The sequence below is a fragment of the Trachemys scripta genome, chromosome 5, assembly GCF_013100865.1.
Source record: "Trachemys scripta elegans isolate TJP31775 chromosome 5, CAS_Tse_1.0, whole genome shotgun sequence".
Taxonomy (NCBI): domain Eukaryota; kingdom Metazoa; phylum Chordata; order Testudines; family Emydidae; genus Trachemys; species Trachemys scripta.
In genome coordinates, this window is record NC_048302.1 from 51473147 (window position 1) to 51491414 (window position 18268).

The window sequence follows — 18268 nt, forward strand, 5'->3', positions numbered from 1 at the left end:
TTCAAGTCTTTTTGACAACAAAGTTAGCAAAATTATGGCTTGCAGCATTAAAGTCAAGGGGAATTTTGTCATTGACTGACTTATATGGGATTATGATCAGGTCCCCAGTGAAGAAAGACTACTACTGTAGCTTAGATTTTATTCTGGTAGTAATTTTAAGTGTTTCATTTTAACTTCATGATTAGAAAGCAGTTTAATAAAGACATTTTTCAAATGAATAGTTTGCTCATGTCATATTTAGAAGGTTTTTTTGGCAGCACCCACCTATATTTACTATAGAGTTCATTTTGTTTTAAACGTTTTGACAATGCCACTATATGTGGTTACCAGTAAGTGCAGCATAGTGAAAAACAAAATATTTAAATATCATTTATTCCTTCACTTTTACTTGTAGAGTCCCCAGTTCAGGGATCCCTATTTTTATTTCATCCAAAAATAAGGCAAATGTAGTTGAAAGATAATACTATAGAACAAGAGAGCGATGAATTGGCTACTGGTTTAGGGGGAACCAGAAATGAAAACCTGAAAGTGGCAAAGGGAAAATTTTAAATTGCAACAGTGAGTTCAAGCCAAAGGAATATTTTATCAGAGTCTGTAGTTGAGCTACCATCAATAATGTTGCTCAAAAATAGTTAAGATAAAATATTGAATAAATTGGTATACAAAATGATCCTGCATTGGACTAGATGATCTAGGAGGCCCTTTCTAACTGGATACTCTGTAAATTTATGAAAACTTGATGAGACCATAAAACACCTGTGAAAGTGTGCATGGAGCGTCTCTCCCCTACCCCTCTCCCCCCATTTTTAGAGGCATTAGAAAATCACTACCTATTCGAAACCCAAATTCTTTATTTCAAAAATCAGTTAAGGTTGTTAAGTGACAATAATGTAGTTACCTACTATATTTACAAAATCCAAGCACTTGAAAACAAAGAAATGAATTAGTCCAGATACGATGACCACATAATAAGCAACCACATTCATATCAAATATAAAGAAAGGGCGTTTTGGTTTAGAATGCAGGCAAAAAAGTAATTTTACCACATCCTGGAATTTCCTTTTGAAAAGTAGTCCTGGATGGGTGCGAAGTCAATGATGGAAATATTCTTGATCTCTCTGAGTGGTTTTCCCACTCTGGCAGTTTCACTATTGCCATTTTCAAATAATGGCAATTTTTAAAGGCTGTTTTTTTTTTTAATTCTGGACCTTGAATAATACTGCCTCTTGTACCAGCCAATATCAGAACCTACCATGACATAGTGTGATTTTGTTGGAAAGAGCAAAGGGCACAAGGAAACATTGGACTGCGATTTTAAGGTACTTTAATCGCTCTACTTACTCAATTTAAACAAACTTTGTTGCCAATGAAACTTTAAATCATATCTTAAATTTGAAAGCATGGGGATTTTACGTTTTCTTCATTTTAGGGTATGGTGGTTTTTTTTTTGGGGTTTTGGATTTTTTTTAAGTTATATGGAAGATCAAAATCAGCCTTATTATGGGATTATGATTGCAACTTTTACTTAGCTTTTACTAGCTATCACCAGTAAAACAACTGACACTATCAGAGCTGCAGGCTTCTAGAATTTGGCTTAAGGAAGATCTCTTATAATGCCCAATACTGCATCCACTAAAATCAACATAAAAAACTCCCATTACCATTGACATCAGTGAGAGCAAGATTGAGCCCCAAACTGTCCACAACAAACAGTAAAAAATTTTGCTTAATGACACCCTCTTGTTTTCAGTTACACTGAACATATTAGTTTTAACTTCTTTTTTATAGATTGTTTGGAGGAGGAGTAACCGGCTTTTTTTGAGATAGAAATTGACAGAAACTTTAGTCTAAAATTAAAATTTTAAAATGGCTAATATTTTTATGACCTGTAAATGAAAACTAGTTTGAAGAATTTTCTCCAAATCTGTACATAAATGTTTTCCTTTGCCTTAAGAGTATATGTGACCACCTTCAGGTCAAATCGATTTTCCAAGCCAAAGTTATAGCAGAAATTGATTGCAACCTTAACTATAGAGAGGCTGCTGCATCTCCATAATACTTAGCACCCGGTCAACTTAAGTTGATGTGACCACAGTAGGTCTGTCCTGGTTGAAAGAACCATAAGCTTGTACTTCTCTCTCATTATAGGCTTACAAGTGGACAGGTAATTTGTTACTTAATGTTTTAGCATACAGCCTTCATTGGAGGCTTACAAGCTATTATAGACTCAGATTTTTCAGATTTCCATTCACTGTGGTAAAGCTCTTTTTTTAAGATGAGTTGAGTCACTACTGTGAGTGATTCTCCATACTGAACCAGTTAAGAAAATCAAAACATGTACGAGTATGATCTGTCATGTTCTTGCTTTAGTACAAATTATCTATTTGTGGTTTGTTATGGATATTTTACATAACTAACTTCCAGGTACCTGGAACTGTCTTCCACTAAAAACATGTAAAGTTATGTGGTCAACAGACTGCCACGTTATTTTAACTAAGCCTTTGGATCTTGGAAACAATAAATACTACTTACTAATCCCTATATAACATTGTTGTGTATTGTGACAGACCCAGACCAGTGGGGTACAGGAGTCTGGTAGAGGGCAAATATACTGGTCACTGGATGAGTAGCTTTCTGTTCTCTGAGTGACCAGAGCAGGGGCTGCACTAGAGTAATCAGGAACCTGCTAGAACCAGTTAAGGCAGGCAGGCTAATTAGGACACCTGGAACCAATTAAGAAGGAGCTGCTAGAATTGATTAAGGCAGGCTAATCAGGGCACCTGGGTTTTAAAAAGGAGCTCACTTCAGTTTGTGGTGCGAGTATGAGGAGCTGGGAGCAAGAGGCGCAAGGATCTGAGAGGGAGAGGGTGTGCTGCTGGAGGACTGGGGAGCACAAGCGTTATCAGACACCAGGAGGAAGGTCCTGTGGTGAGAATAAGGAAGGTGTTTGGACGAGGCCATGGGGAAGTAGCCCAGGGAGTTGTAGCTGTCATGCAGCTGTTACAGGAGGCACTATAGACAGCTGCAGTCCACAGGGCCCTGGGCTGGAACCCGGAGTAGAGGGCGGGCCCGGGTTCCCCCCAAACCTCCCAATTGACCTGGACTGTGGGTTCTCCCAGAGGGGAAGGTCTCTGGGCTGTTCCCCAACCCACATGGTGAATCTCTGAGGCAAGAAAATCCGCCAATAAGTGCAGGACCCACCAAGATAGAGGAGGAATGTTGTCACAGTATTTAAAGAATTTTACAAATATAAGTAATCCTTACAATAACCCTGTGAGATAAATGAGTATTACACTGGTCTACAATTTTTGAGAAGTCGTCTGCTTCAGAGATAAAATGTGCTATTTATTATGTATTTTGATGTGCTGAATTCAAATATGACAATTAAAACAACTGATCAGCTACTGTTTCTAAGATATTTAAGTTTTTACATTTTATGTCTATGTATATTGTGTAGATAGTAGAGTTTCAATCATAAATTGTAAACCTAGGTCTTTCATGTGTTTATGGTTGCTTTACATGATAATATTTCACTTGTCCTGTTTATGTAACGCTTTAAAAATCAGCAAAAGGGTTATATAAATAAAATTTATTATGAAACAAAAGGCAAAAACTATTATGTACATAGTTTAGTCCTATTCAGTGTCTACTCGGCGCTTCTTGGCTTGTCTCTTGTATTCATTAAATGGAGCATCTCTTGTCACTGTCCAGCAATAGTCTGCAAGCATTGATGGGCTCCATTTGCCCTGATAGTGTTTCTCCATTGTTGCAATGTCCTGGTGAGATCGCTTGCCATGCTCGTCGCTCACTGCTCCGCAGTTCGGTGGAAAAAAATCTAGATGAGAGTGCAAAAAATGTATCTTTAGTGACATGTTCAACCAAGCCTTTTGTATGCCTTGAGGAGGTTTTCCACCAACAACCTATAGTTGTCTGCCTTGTTGTTTCCGAGAAAATTTATTGCCACTAACTGGAAGGCTTTCCATGCCATCTTTTCCTTGCCACGCAGTGCATGGTCAAATGCATCATCTTGAAGAAGTTCACGAATCTGAGGACCAACAAAGACACCTTCCTTTATCTTAGCTTCACTTAACCTTGGAAATTTTCCACGGAAGTACTTGAAAGCTGCTTGTGTTTTGTCAATGGCCTTGACAAAGTTCTTCATCAGACCCAGCTTGATGTGTAAGGATGGTAACAAAATCTTCCTTGATTCAACAACTGGTGGATGCTGAACACTTTTCCTCCCAGGCTCCAATGACTGTCGGAGTGGCCAGTCTTTCTTGATGTAGTGGGAATCTCTTGCACGACTATCCCATTCTCAGAGAAAACAGCAGTGCTTTGTGTATCCAGTCTGCAGACCAAGCAAGAGAGCAACAACCTTCAAATCGCCACAAAGCTGCCACTGATGTTGGTCATAGTTTATGCACCTCAAAAGTTGTTTCATGTTGTCATAGGTTTCCTTCATATGGACTGCATGACCAACTGGAATTGATGGCAAAACATTGCCATTATGCAGTAAAACAGCTTTAAGACTCGTCTTCGATGAATCAATGAACAGTCTTCACTCATCTGGATCGTGAACGATGTTGAGGGCTGCCATCACACCATCGATGTTGTTGCAGGCTACAAGAACACCTTCCATGAAGAAGAATGGGACAAGATCCTTTTGACGGTCACGGAACATGGAAACCCTAACATCACCTGCCAGGAGATTCCACTGCTGTAGTCTGGAGCCCAACAGCTCTGCCTTACTCTTAGGTAGTTCCAAATCCCTGACAAGGTCATTCAATTCACCTTGTGTTATGAGGTGTGGTTCAGAGGAGGAGGATGGGAGAAAATGTGGGTCCTGTAACATTGATGGTTCAGGACCAGAAGTTTCATCCTCTTCCTCGTCTGACTCAAGTGAGAATGATTCTGGTGCATCAGGAACCGGCAGTCCTTCTCCTTGGGGTACTGGCCTTATAGCTGATAGAATGTTTGGATAATGCACAGTCCACTTTTTCTTCTTTGACACACCTTTCCCAACTGGAGTCACCATGCAGAAGTAACAATTGCTGGTATGATCCGTTGGCGCTCTCCAAATCATTGGCACTGCAAAAGGCATAGATTTCCTTTTCCTGTTCAACCATTGGTGAAGATTTGTTGCACAAGTGTTGCAGCATATGTGTGGGGCCCACCTCTTGTCCTGATCTCCAATTTTGCAGCCAATGTAAAGGTGATAGGCTTTCTTAACCATAGTGGTTATACTGCGCTTTTGTGATGCAAAAGTCACTTCACTACAAACATAGCAGAAGTTATCTGCACTGTTCACACAAGTACGAGGCATCTCTGCTCACTTTGGCTAAACAGAAATGTGTCCCTTTGCAAAATTAAACACTGACAAATAAGAGAGCATGACACTGTATGATTTCTAGAGCTGATATAGGACAATTTGTTCAGCAGAGTGATGTAAGCTTCGTTATGATTGCATTATCCATGACTTCTAGGAATAACATGATGCAATTCATGTATGACGCAATACCAGCTTCAGATTGCATCATTCATTGTTTTGCCTAAAAAGCAAGTACTGTCCAAACCCAGTCATAGATTTATTCATAGATCCAGTCAAAGATGTATTTTAGTCATTTCTGGTTTAAATTGAGATCCCTTCCCTTTATAACTCACTTATCCTTCGCCATTCCCAAGTCAAGGGTCGTATATACTGACCCAATAGCATATCTTGAAAACTAGAGCCAATCAACAATTTTAAGCATCATTTTCGTTCTCAGTGACCCAGAATTAGTAAAGTTTGACTACATTTATTTCAGAAGCATTTTGGCTGTAGAGCAGTGTTATTAGCAATAAAACATAGGGCCCAATCCCCAACAGGTGCATCTCCATAATTGAACTGCGCCAGTCTACATAAGAGTGGTTTTGGTTCAGTCTAGAACAAAAGTTTCCAAATTCTGAATTATGGAGCACTTGCTGATGATCCATGGAGAGCTGGTTCCCCCTTCGTATTTCCAAGTGCTAAATTGCATTAAGAGAAGGTACCAACATTTTTTAAAAACCCTTTGCTAATATTACTTTTTCACATATTTAATTGCTGTAGATGCTGCAGAGATATTATGGAATGCAAAGGGGTGGGCGAGAGGTGGTCTGTAAAATTAAGAGTGGGAAAGCAAGTGATCTCTAATACAATACTTGTATTAAAATGTGATCCATACTATGGAAGAAGCTAGGAACCCATGATCCAGAATACATTCCAGTTTCTTGTGCTGTGCCCCTGTCATCTGCTTTTCTACCAGCAAGTGACTACCTATTCCTAAAAAGCTACAGAGTGGTTTGGTCTTTACAAAATATCCACTACGCGCAATATTGTCTGTACTAGATGACTTGCCTAATGGATTAATTAATTAAATCTATACTAAAAATATCCTATAAAGTCAAATCCTATAAAGTGCCATACAACTCATTTAGGTAACTTCTTATTTCCTGGATCTTATCTTTCAGAAAACACACCTGAGAAGAATTTGTCTCCACTACCAGCAGTATCTGAAGAGACATTTTCTCAGATTTTTAAATAATGCGACTGGAATAACCATCTTCATTCTTTGGTAATTATAATTTTAAAAAATCAAAACTAGTAAATAATTATTTGTATTTGTGCAGTATCTTTCTCCCAATGATCTCCAGTCACTTTACAAAGCTGGATTCCCCACGGGTTCCATGTCACACCCTCCTCACCAGCTCAATCTTCCCCAATCTCCTCCCGCACCAGTGCTTTGTGCTTCACATCCCAAGTGCCCTTTGCCCCACTATGTGCCCTGCATGCTCACTCCCTACCCCCTTTTTGTGTCAAGTCTCCCTAATAGGGACTGTCTTGTCCCATCCCAACAGTACCTTCCTCCGTCTCATTAGGAAGAGGGCTGGTGAGTGTCCTCTGTCCTCTCATTGTTCCAGGTCCATTGGGAGAGAATTCTTCCTTTCCTTTCCTGTAAGTGTAGACAACAGAAAGGAAGTTGGATTCTTTCCTCTGGATCCACCTGCTGTTTGAATTGGGTGCCACCTCTGCCTTTCAGCTGGTTAGCCCCAAGGGAGAGCGAGAGAAGAATGCTAAGTCTGCCACTGCTGCACACAAAATCAGCAGAAGGGCTGGAACTGTCTTTCCCTTACCTGCCCTGTGCCACAGGCTCAAAGACATTATTGCTCCCTCCTGCTTGGGAGTTTGAGGGAAATGTCCCACTCTTTCCCCCCAAACGAAGCCCCAGTGGTTGCATCTATGATTGAGGCCCACATTTTCGAAAACATCCACCAAGTTTGGGGTGCCAAACTTGAGACTCTAGGTCCACAAAAGGAACTAAGGGTTCATCTACATGGCAAGTTAGCAAGGCAGCAAGAATCTATAGTGCACCTATTTGCCACACAGTCACGTCCAGTGCAGTGAAAGTGTTAGAGTGCAGCATAATGTATTAGACTTTCAAGTAGTAGGAAACCAAGTGCACTCCGGGACTTTCACTGCACTGTAAGTGTCTACATGGGATGTTACTTCACGGCAAGCTGGTGCACTGTAGAGTCACACCATGGCTTGCCGCACAGTAAATTGCTATGTAGACAAGCCCTTAGATTCGGCATTGCAATGCTTAAAGTTTAGGCACCCTGTCACATAGCAGAATCCACAGCTCCAAGTTAGGTGCCGAGGCTCCCTGTACAATGCATGAAGAGAGTCAGGTGCCTAAGAATAGGATTCACAGAAGCCAGCAGCAGGTGAAGATGGTGGTGCTGTTGTCAGCCCCCCTTATATCTTATAGCCCCACTGTGTAGAGCAGTCATCGGGGATGTGGGAGACCTGAGGTCAAGTCCCTACTCTGCCTGATTTATAGCAGGGACCTGAACCCAGGTGTTCCACCTCCCAGGTGAATGTCATAACCACTGGACTATAGGATATTCCAGGGGAGAGCTCTCCATCTCTCCCGTTGATGCTGTTCCACTTTGTATAAAATGCTTACTATTTTTGAAGCAGGGAGTAGAACCTGGGTCTCCCAGGTGAGTGCCCAAACCACTAGACTATAGACTCATTGTCTCTCTCTCTCTCTCGCTTTAGCCCAATGACTATTTAAGTACTTTATAAGGGACTTTACCAGCAGAAACTTAGGCACCTCAGGGTAAGATGGCAGCTGAGCAGGAGTTTTGAGAATCTAAATTTTGGATTATGGATCTAGCCCTAAAAGCCTGATTTTCAGAGGCACCCACAGCTTTAGTTAAAAATCAGTGGGAAATGTGGAGGCCTCTGAAAATCAGGTTAAGATGTTTCAAGATTGGCACCCAAACTGAGGATACTTGACATGTCCATGACATTGTGACCAAACCAACCTTCAACCAACATCTCCTTGATTCTGTTGGCATGTTCCCAGGTGGTTGCCCATCTTTTCCAACTTGCTCCTCAGACCAGTGAAAGTATGTGTAGATGGTGTATGTGCACTCATCCGGAACATTTTTGTGAAGGGTCTTTTTTTAAAAAAAATTCTGTCAGCTGTTTGACCTATTGAATGTCTGAAATATTAGTTGTCATTCTGGTGGAATCCAGGTGAGACAATCGAAGGTACATGACAAAGGCAAATTATCATACAGCTTTGCAGTCATGCACAATATTATCATCAAAACATGTTTATGTTTATGACTGGGAACCATGTGATAAATTAGAGGGTTATACGATAATCTACACACGAAGGTAAAATTGAACAAGGAGGTTATACATATGTACTTATCACATGCCTGTGACTACATTACCTGCCCACTGATCAATCTCTGTGATTATATTTGACTATTTCAAAACATTGAGCGGCTTAAAATATCTGCCACTTATTTTAAAATCAACCAGCCAAATAAATATTTCCTCCATCTCTCCCAATATTACCTGTATTGCTGTAATAACTAGAGGCCACCAATTAAAGAATGCGAGTGAGGCATATATAACAAACAGTCCCTGTTCCAAAGTTCTTACAGTCTAATGTGGAAGAATTCTTCCCTGAGGTTCAAGATGGGCAAAATTCAGTCCTGAGCCAGTGACAGCTTTTTATACATCAAGAGTTACAGTTTAAAAATCCACTAGCCCACACCTTCACAGGGCTAAAAACAGGCACTGTACTATTTGGAAGAGGAAATTCCTTCCTCAGTAGGACTCAGAACTTGAATCTAGCCTTGGATGAGGCTAAGCTGTAAGACTTCAAAAATTTGTGACATTTTTATATCTAGAAAGAACAATTTTAGGTATTTTACTTTAAATAGTTTTAACCTCTCACTCTGGCCCTGTGGAGCTGAACCCTCTTTAAAGTTGGTAACATTAATTTTTCAGTCATATATATGGGCATATGCAAGATGATGTGGGATAGACATTTTATCACCAGGAGATAAAATGATGCTTAGCATAATTTACTTGTGGTTTTTCCACTTCTGAGTAATGGGATCATCCCAGACTCCTGCTGATTAAACCCTCATACCAGTATGTACCATCAGTATTCCCTGTATATTTCATGGTTCCATACTTTATCATAGGGCTTCACAGTCTGTCACATACGCCTGCATATGTGGCATATATGTAATATAATACTGCTCTTCTGCCAACAAGTCTTAGTTACATTATTATCTTCAGAAAAGATGTGTGCATGTTACTAAATATCCTAATTGTTTTTGTGGTTGTTTTGTTTTAGCTGCATCAGTGCATATCTACCAGGAATAGAAGCTGAAAGAAGAAGGTGGGAGGCAGTTATAGATGATTTGAATGAGATTAAGTACACATCTGATGTAAGTTCACAAAGCATTAACGTTTCATAGAATCATTTGGATAGGAAGAGACCTGGAGTTGGTTGTCTAGCCCAGTGCTTAAATAGTAAGTAAGTGGGGGAGAAGGGAGGGAAAGAAGAGAACTGATGTAATGCTATAGCACAGGAATAAGCGGGGGAGTAGATAACAATATGTGACACATGGGGTGGATCCTGCATTATAGCCCCTTAAATTAAGTGTTTTCATCTTCAATTTTTATTTCCTTCAATGCAATATTTTAATCTCTGCAGCATTTGTTCTTAGTCAGATAGAACAAGAAGAGAGTTTTTCTGAAGAGAAGAATTGGGAGTAGGCTTCTTCTGAGAAAGTACTGCTGGAACTCAGCTCCAGAAATGTGCTTCTTACTTTGAGCCTCATGCTGTGGGGTGCTGGGAATCTCATGCTTACAAGGGCCTCATGCTGTGAGGTGCTGGGGACTCTCAACGTCCACTGACTTCAGTGACCTCCAGCACCTTGCAGGATTGAGCACTGAGCTAGGCCATTCCCTTGGTAGGATTGACTTTATTATCCCTAAACTCAAGAATTATTGTTTATATATACAAATCTGTTTTCTTTTAGAGCATTGATGCCTGTTTATACACTGCATATACAGACAAGCCAGTAAGTACATTTTGTGAATTTGACCTAGATTGGTCTAAGGGTGATATCCTTATTTCTTCTGAAGTAACCAGCTAAAGGCAATTAATGTTTAATTTGATCAAAGCTTCTGAAACCAAATCATTTGCATTAAAAATAAGTTTCCATTCTTCATTTGTATTAATCAGGGTGACTGTAAGCAGATATGGCTACTGAATCATTGGCTATAGAAGTTTGTCAATTAAAAAGGAAGGACAAAATGATTTTTATCAAAAGGAAGAACTTTCCTTTTTGTCAGAAGAAAACATGATTCTCCAACATTGTGCACTCTGCTAGAGCATTCTAAAATAGTGTTAAGATCTAAATTGCATAGGCATCCACCTTCAGATAGTTTCTAATTGAAGGAATGGCAAAGCTAGGGATAACTATCTTACACATTTATTTCAGTTTAGGGGATAAAATGTACATCACAATCATCAGAGAGGTCATGTAGCCAATCTAATTTTAAAATGATCTCCTCAATGCAGCTTCTAGACTCTCCTAGGAAGAGGGTTCCACAACCTAATAGATGTTACTGTCAGGAAGGTTCTCTTGATAGCCAAAACTTTTAGTTTTTTAAGTGGGAGGCAATATAGTCCCATGGATAAGGCATGGCTTTGGGAATCAGAACACCTGGGTTCTGTTCCTGGCTCTATCACTGATCTTGCTGTGTGACCTGAGGCAAAATCAATCCATCTCTGTTTCCTCCATCTGTAAAATAGAGATTGTGATACTCCCTTTTTAAAAATTGCTTTGAGATTTTTGGAAGGAAATTGCTATCAGAGCTAAGTATCATTAATAATAACTTGATCCCATTATTCTTAATTATACCCCAAAGTATATCCTAATTAATTCCCATCCTATCTTGGTATTTACGTTCTTCATCAAGCCTGTTATGTCCTTACCCACCTTTAAACATAATTTAACCAAGCTACACATTAACTTTCATGATAGATATAGATATTTACAAACATTTGCATGGCAAAACAAATACACAGTAGATCAAAATCAGCTGCTGGTTTGCAAAATTATATACCACATATGCATCTATTTCTTTAATTTTTCTATTGTAAAGCCATTAACATTTTTCATTTTTAGGATGAGTGCGAAGTACAAGTGATGGAATGCTTTTTGTTAGAGCTGAAAGTGATTTCCCATGAATGTGAAATCAGAAAAGGATGTAAAATCAAACAGCACGTGCGGAATGTGCTGGCAAATGTAAAGGCAAATTTACCAAAGAATACAAGTTTACTGAACAGTCCGGTAAGTGCCATCTACAATCATTGGAAAGAGGACAATAAAAAAAAAGTGCATTTAATGGCTTGTGATAAATTCTGTTGTCAGATACTCATGACAGGGGTGTGAATGGCAGTCATCCACTCACACATTGATTTACACGGACAGAATTTAGCTCTTCTCAGAATAAAATTTTCTACAATGTTAGCAAAACAAATACTTAAGAGGGTCCATCTAGTGTGTGTGCATGTGTAAACTGGTACCCCATGGCCAACATTTTCAAACTGAAGTTCATAGAGAGTGGACCATATTTAGACACCTAAAGATATATCGCCTGGTTTTCAAAGGGATTGAAAACCTGCATCTCCCACTGGAGTCACTGGCAGCTCTACAAGCTCATGTTTAAAAATCAGGCCACTTACATTTCAGTACTTAGGTTCCTTGGCAGCCTCCAGCAGCGCTCCTGTGGCAATTGTCTGCAGTGGGATTTCTTGTAAGAGGAAAGTGAGCAAGATTTGGCTCTTTATCAAAACCAATTCAACTATCCCCAGTTTTAATATCAAACCATTTTTTATTCAAATAATTGTCATTTTTCCTTTCTTCCGTCTCTCCCCCCCCCCCCCCCCTTTTTTTTTTTTTTTGCAGAACAGGAATAAAATAACATGCAAACAATGTGAAGAGTACGAAGAAAGAAATTTTATTAAATTTATAGAGACTTTCGAAGAGTTTGCAAAACACAAACTGAAATTTTTACCGCACGTTCCTAAATAGGCTTTCTTTTTGAAAGTGCTTAAGGGAAACTCCATAAACTTTGCCGGCACTTCAAGCAATATAATCATTGGATGGATGGAGAGACAGACTGTTCGGCTATTTTAAGAACTTTGTAAGACAGAAAGGCAGAAAAAACAAAATACAGCAAAGAATAATCTGAACTATGAACTGCGCCACAGACTATTTTGCCTTTTTATTTTTAATTTACTACTTTCTCTGGGAAGCTATTAAAATGTAAAATTATGTGTATTTTATAAGCATTTTAGATAAATATTTGCTCTTTGCATGTCTCAATAATTGACTACTACTTAGAAAACATAGTAACTTGTACTGCAAATATTTTATTTTCCAGGAAAGTTTAACTGGTGTAAATGGAATGAGAATATATATATATATATAAGATCACTGACTAGTATGTGTTTGGAGTCCTCCTCTGTGCCCAATCCCCACAGGATCAGAGTCTGTCTCAGTCCCCAACTACGGAACCTGGCTTTTTAGCTCAGGCTATGCAGTCTCATGCTTTAATGTCTGGAGAGCCTTATTTCAGTTCCCTGCTGAGAGCCCAGATAGCAATCACCACATGTGTAAAGTCATGGGAAACAGTAGCTCACATAGCTCTGACTGTAACAAACAGGGTTCTGATCCTGCAAGTTGCCCCATGTGAACAGACCCCTGTGGCCAAGTAATACCCCACTGATTTCAGTGAGGCTCTACCTAGTTACAGCACTCTGCTTTCATAGAACAGCTTACAAAATCAGGGCCTACGTGTGTGGAAACCAGAGTCTGGATTATCAAAAAAATGCAGGCCTGAAAGAGGCAGTTGTGCAGCTGTAAATTCAAACTGCCTGAATTTGTCTACTTTTTTATAACTTTCATTGATGAAGTGAATAAAATGGATACACACAATAATGCAGTACAGTGAAAATGCAGTGATGGTAAAACATTTTAGGAATTGTTCTAACAGGAAACAGCCGTCCCCGTCAAAGAATAGAATGAAAAGATGAAGGAGAATTAAGTTACCAAAAGCTGATACTTAATTTCACAAGCATCTACCCTAGTCAAATTTTAAGCCACATCCGGCCCGCAGGACTGTCCTGCCCAGCCCCTGAGCTCCCAGCTGGGGAGCCTAATCCCCAGCCCCTCCCCTGCTGTCTCCCCTCCCCCGCAGCCATGCCGCCGCGCGGGCCACGCTCTGGCCCACCGCTCCCACTGGGCAGTGTGGGGAGTGCAGCTGGCTCTGGCTGGGTGTCGTGGCTGCGAGCTCCTGCTGCTGGTAAGAGGGTGGAGGGGGGGTTGGATAAGGGAGTAGGGAATCCTGGGGGGCAGTCAGGGAGGAGGGGATGGTTGGATGGGGTGGAGGTTCTATGGGGGCGGTCAGGGGATGGGGAACAGGGACGGTTGGGAGTGGGAGTCCCGGGAGGCCTGTCAGGGGGTGTGGGTGTGGATAGGGGTCGGGGCAGTCAGGGGACAGGGAGCGGGGGGGGATTGGATAGGGGGCGGGGGTCCAGGAGCAGGCAGTCAGGGGACAAGGAGCAGGGCGGGTTGGATGGGTTGGGAGTTCTGAGGGGGCAGTCAGGGGGCGGGAAGTGGGCGGGGGTGAATAGGGGGCAGGGGCCAGGCTGTTTGTGGAGGCACAGCCTTCCCTATCCAGCCCTCCATACAGTTGGGCAACCCCGATGTGACCCTCGGGCCAAAAAGTTTGCCCATCCCTGCACTATTAAGAGACTGGCAATAGACTGTTTGCCAAGCTAGTTGTGATTTCCTGCTCTCTCTTTTCTGGCTTTATTGTGTTTGAAGTGCTATGACATTCTGGACCAAATTCTGTTTGCCTTACCCAACTAATCCCATTGATTTAAATGAGATGAATGTGTGTGTAAAGACAGGAGGATTCAGTTCTATATGTGCACAGGCCAATGAGAACATTTTTTCCATTGTGCTATTTATATGTAGTGTGGGAAAATGTAACTAAAAATTAACTGTATTGCTCAGGGGTTCTCAGACTTTTGTGCTGGTGACCCCTTTCACACAGGAAGCCTCTGAGTGTGACCCCCCTTAAACATTAAAAACACTTTTTTATATATTTAACACCATTATAAATGCTGGAGGCAAAGCAGGTTTTGGGGTGGAGGCTGACAGCTCGCGACCCCCCATGTAATAATCTTGTGACCCCCCCTGAGGGGTCCTGACCCCCAGTTTGAGAACCCCTGGTATAGCTCAATGAATTGGTCATGGCATATAGAGTTTCCACCTGTAGCAGCCTGATTCTCTTTTGCATGCCCACCAAAAATTCCAATTCATCAGTCCCTGGGTTAGCAATTGGAATCTGGCCCAGAAGTTGAAAGCTGATGACTGTGCAGTGGTCTATATGAAATGAATTGGTGATTTTTCTCAGTCTAGTTCCTACTGGACAGATGTCTATTAAAATCCCTATAAAAATTGGCACTGTTTTGTCAGTCTCAACAGAAAGATTGATCACAGAATCTGTGCATTTCTAACAGGAGGGATGCCTACAGCAGTTTAGGAAGTTATTCTGGAAGTTACCTCATGGGAGTGGAAAGCCTGGATGGTAGCAGAAAGGACATAGGAGTGGATCAGTATTAGTCAAATTCTATGATACTGCCAATTCTCTAAGAAACCCATCCAATTTCTGATGCACCCAGTGCAAGTCTCCCCATTGATTTTAATAGGAGTTTGATCAGGCCCTTAGAGTTTAAAAATCAGCTAGACAAATTCAGACTAGAAATAAGATGTGACCTTTTAACAGTGAGGGTAGTTAACCATTGAACAACTTACCAAAGGTTGTGACAGAGTCTCAGTCAGTAGAAATCTTGAAATTAAGATATGTTCTAGTTCAGGGGTAGGCAACCTTTCAGAAGTGGTGTGCCGAGTCTTCATTTATTCACTTTAATTTAAGGTTTCACGTGCTGGTAATACATTTTAACGTTTTTTAGAAGGTCTCTCTCTATAAGTCTATATTATATAACTAAACTATTGTTGTATGTAAAGTAAACAAGGTTTTCAAAATGTTTAAGAAGCCGGGATGCTGGCTGGCAAGGGGCCGGCAGCCGGGACCCCAGACCGGGGGAGGGGTCAGGGGTTAGGGCAGAGGGCTGGAGGTGTGTGGGGGGGGTGCAGGGCAGAAGGCTGGGTGTGGGGGGGGGCAGGGCGGAGGGGTGGGGGGGGTGCAGGGCAGAAGTCTGGGTGTGTGGGGGGGTTCAGGGGTCAGAACAGAGGGCAGTGGGGATGTGGGGAGGTTCAGGGGTCAGGGCAGAAGGCTGGCTGTGTGTGGGGGAGTTCGGGGATCAGGGCAGAGGGCTGGGGGTATGTGGAGGTGCAGGGCAGAAGGCTGGGGGTGTGTGGGGGGGTTCAGGGATCAGGGCAGAGGGTTGAGGTGCTTGGCTTGTGGGGGTGCTCCCAGCCCCCTGCCCTGAGCGGCTCATGGCGGGGGGCTGGAAGGGATATGCTCTGTTCCAGCCCCTTCCCCAAGGTCCCGTCCCTACCTCTTCTCTGCCTCCTCTATGGAGCAGCGAGCACGCTGCCGCTCAGCTCTGCTCCGCTCCCCCTCCCCGTCCCCCTCCCAAGGGCTATCAGCTGATCGGCGCAGGGAGAGGGAGGGGGAGGAGAAGGGGCAGGAAAGCACCAGGCTGGGGGAAGAAGCGGGGGAGGGGGGAAGCTTGGCTGCCGCAGGAGCAAGCTTCTGCCTCCTGCCCCCGCAAGGGAGAGCGGTGGGCGGAGGGGCTGAGTGGGGCTGGAGGCCGGGACCCAAGGTAGGCAGCAGCGTGCCAGTCAAAATCGGCTTGCGTGCCGTGTTTGGCCGACCCCTGTTCTAGTTCAAGCACAGCTTGAATTCTCATGGTAGTCCTATGGCCTGTGCTCTTCAGGAGGTCAGACTACATGATCACAGTGGTCTCTGTGGCCTTAAAGTATATGAAAGTCACATGAGAACTTGATTATATATTATATGAGTCAAATATATTTTTAGTGTAAGATTGTTAATTCACCAAGTCCTGTTTCCCTGAACAAGAAACAAACTACAGCAGGCAATTTCCTTACTCAGAAATCCCCAACTCTGCCACTCCAGTGAGCTCAGTACCCAAGAAGCCCTGTCCCTAGCCTCTGTGTTTCCTCTGGGGGGTCACGCTCACCACTCCTTCTCTAGGCTCTTCCCCCGTACTCCCAACACACAGGCTACAACTGAATCTGCACCCTCTGCATTTGCAACCAGGGAAACCCCCCAGTCCACATGGCTTAGCTCTGCCCTACCATGTGGCCTAGTTCCTTTAGAAGTAGCACCCCAGCTCCCGCAGCTGTTTTTATTACATAAAGGGGCTTGACTGTGCCTTCTTTGAGCTTCAAAAAGAGTACTTGGCACAACCATTGGTTTAACAAGGTTTGTGATTAGCTTTGGATCCAAGACCATCCTCCACTCCCGATAATGGCAGCCGTTAACCTCTTTCAGCAGAACAAGAGACTAGGTGGCTCTGAGTTTCCTCTTTATGCCAGGTCAATACAAATGTTACTAAGTTTGTTTAAAACTGCTGAGACTGAGTGGAGAATCAGGCCCACTATTTCCTCCAGTGCCAACATTTAGGTGCTATATTTTTCTGTACGGGTTTGTGAATCTTCTGTCAAATAAACATATACATAATGTTTGGGGTGCAAAATTATTTGTTGTGCAATAGATCAGCCTACAGCACAAATGTATTTTTATTTCATAATTTGATTGTTCTATCTTCATATAAGTGTATTCTATTGTTTTGTTTGCTTTGCCCAGATGGCAAATGTGCCATTAAGTTTATCTGGCCTGAATTCATTCTATTTTTGTAGTAACAAAAATCCTCTTTTGACAAGGAAGATGTGTACACTGTATTTATGAATAAATATAGACAGCCATTATAAACAATGGATATATTAACATTACTCTGTGTGAACAACTCATGTGGGACAAAATGTAATGTTTTCAATCTAGTATGTGGTCTCTGTGTTCCAGGATTTATTAAATGGTGATAACCATAGTCATGCTAGGAAAAATTAGATCAAAACAGGGAAAGAAATGCAATGTATATATTCTAGCATGGAACCTAATACAATCAAATTTTTTCCATGGTTGTTGGCAGTTCTGGAAAATGCATAATATGTTGTGTGACAGACCCAGACCAGTGGGGTACAGGAGTCTGGTAGAGGGCAAATATACTGGTCACTGGATAAGTAGTTTTCTGTTCCCTGAGTGACTAGAGCAGGGGCTGCACTAGAGTAATCAGGAACCTGCTAGAACCAGTTAAGGCAAGCAGGCTAATTAGGACACCTGGAGCCAATTAAGAAGCTGCTAGAATCAATTAAGGCAGGCTAATCAGGGCACCTGCATTTTAAAAGGTGCTCACTTCAGTTTGTGGTGTGAGTGTGAGGAGCTGGAAGCAAGAGGTGCAAGGAGCTGAGAGGGTATGCTGCTGGAGGACTGAGGAGCACAAGCGTTAGACACTAGGAGGAAGGTCCTGTGGTGAGAATAAGGAAGGTGTTTGGAGGAGGCCATGGGGAAGTAGTCCAGGGAGTTGTAGCTGTCATGCAGCTGTTACAGGAGGCACTATAGACAGCTGCAGTCCACAGGGCCCTGGGCTGGAACCCCGAGTAGAGGGCAGGCCCGGGTTCCCCCCAAACCTCCCAATTGACCTGGACTGTGGGTTCTCCCAGAGGGTAAGGTCTCTGGGCTGTTCCCCAACCCACATGGTGAATCTCTGAAGCAAGAAAATCCGCCAATAAGCGCAGGACCCACAAGATAGAGGAGGCACTTTGTCACACTGGTGTCAGGAGTGGGATCTTGGGGCGCACA

At 42.2% G+C, this 18268-nt stretch overlaps 1 protein-coding gene and 1 long non-coding RNA gene across 6 annotated transcripts in view; one reads left to right on the plus strand and one right to left on the minus strand.

The window, feature by feature from the left end:
• Nucleotides 1-13509, plus strand: part of IL15 (interleukin 15) — a 65958-nt gene extending 52449 nt beyond the window's left edge. For both annotated transcript variants that reach the window (XM_034772251.1, XM_034772252.1), the window contains 5 exons: nucleotides 6490-6593; nucleotides 9687-9780; nucleotides 10378-10419; nucleotides 11533-11697; nucleotides 12316-13509. In XM_034772251.1, the coding sequence (XP_034628142.1) occupies nucleotides 6490-6593; nucleotides 9687-9780; nucleotides 10378-10419; nucleotides 11533-11697; nucleotides 12316-12441 (531 nt within the window). In that variant the 3' untranslated portion in view covers nucleotides 12442-13509. The remainder of the gene's footprint in view (nucleotides 1-6489; nucleotides 6594-9686; nucleotides 9781-10377; nucleotides 10420-11532; nucleotides 11698-12315) is intronic.
• Nucleotides 1-18268, minus strand: part of LOC117878197 — a 128259-nt gene that overhangs the window by 93383 nt on the left and 16608 nt on the right. For 3 of the 4 annotated variants that reach the window (XR_004645918.1, XR_004645917.1, XR_004645920.1), the window contains exon 3: nucleotides 6880-6971. The exons of the other annotated variant lie outside the window; for it this stretch is intronic. This is a non-coding gene — a long non-coding RNA (uncharacterized LOC117878197). The remainder of the gene's footprint in view (nucleotides 1-6879; nucleotides 6972-18268) is intronic. 4 annotated transcript variants of the gene reach the window in all.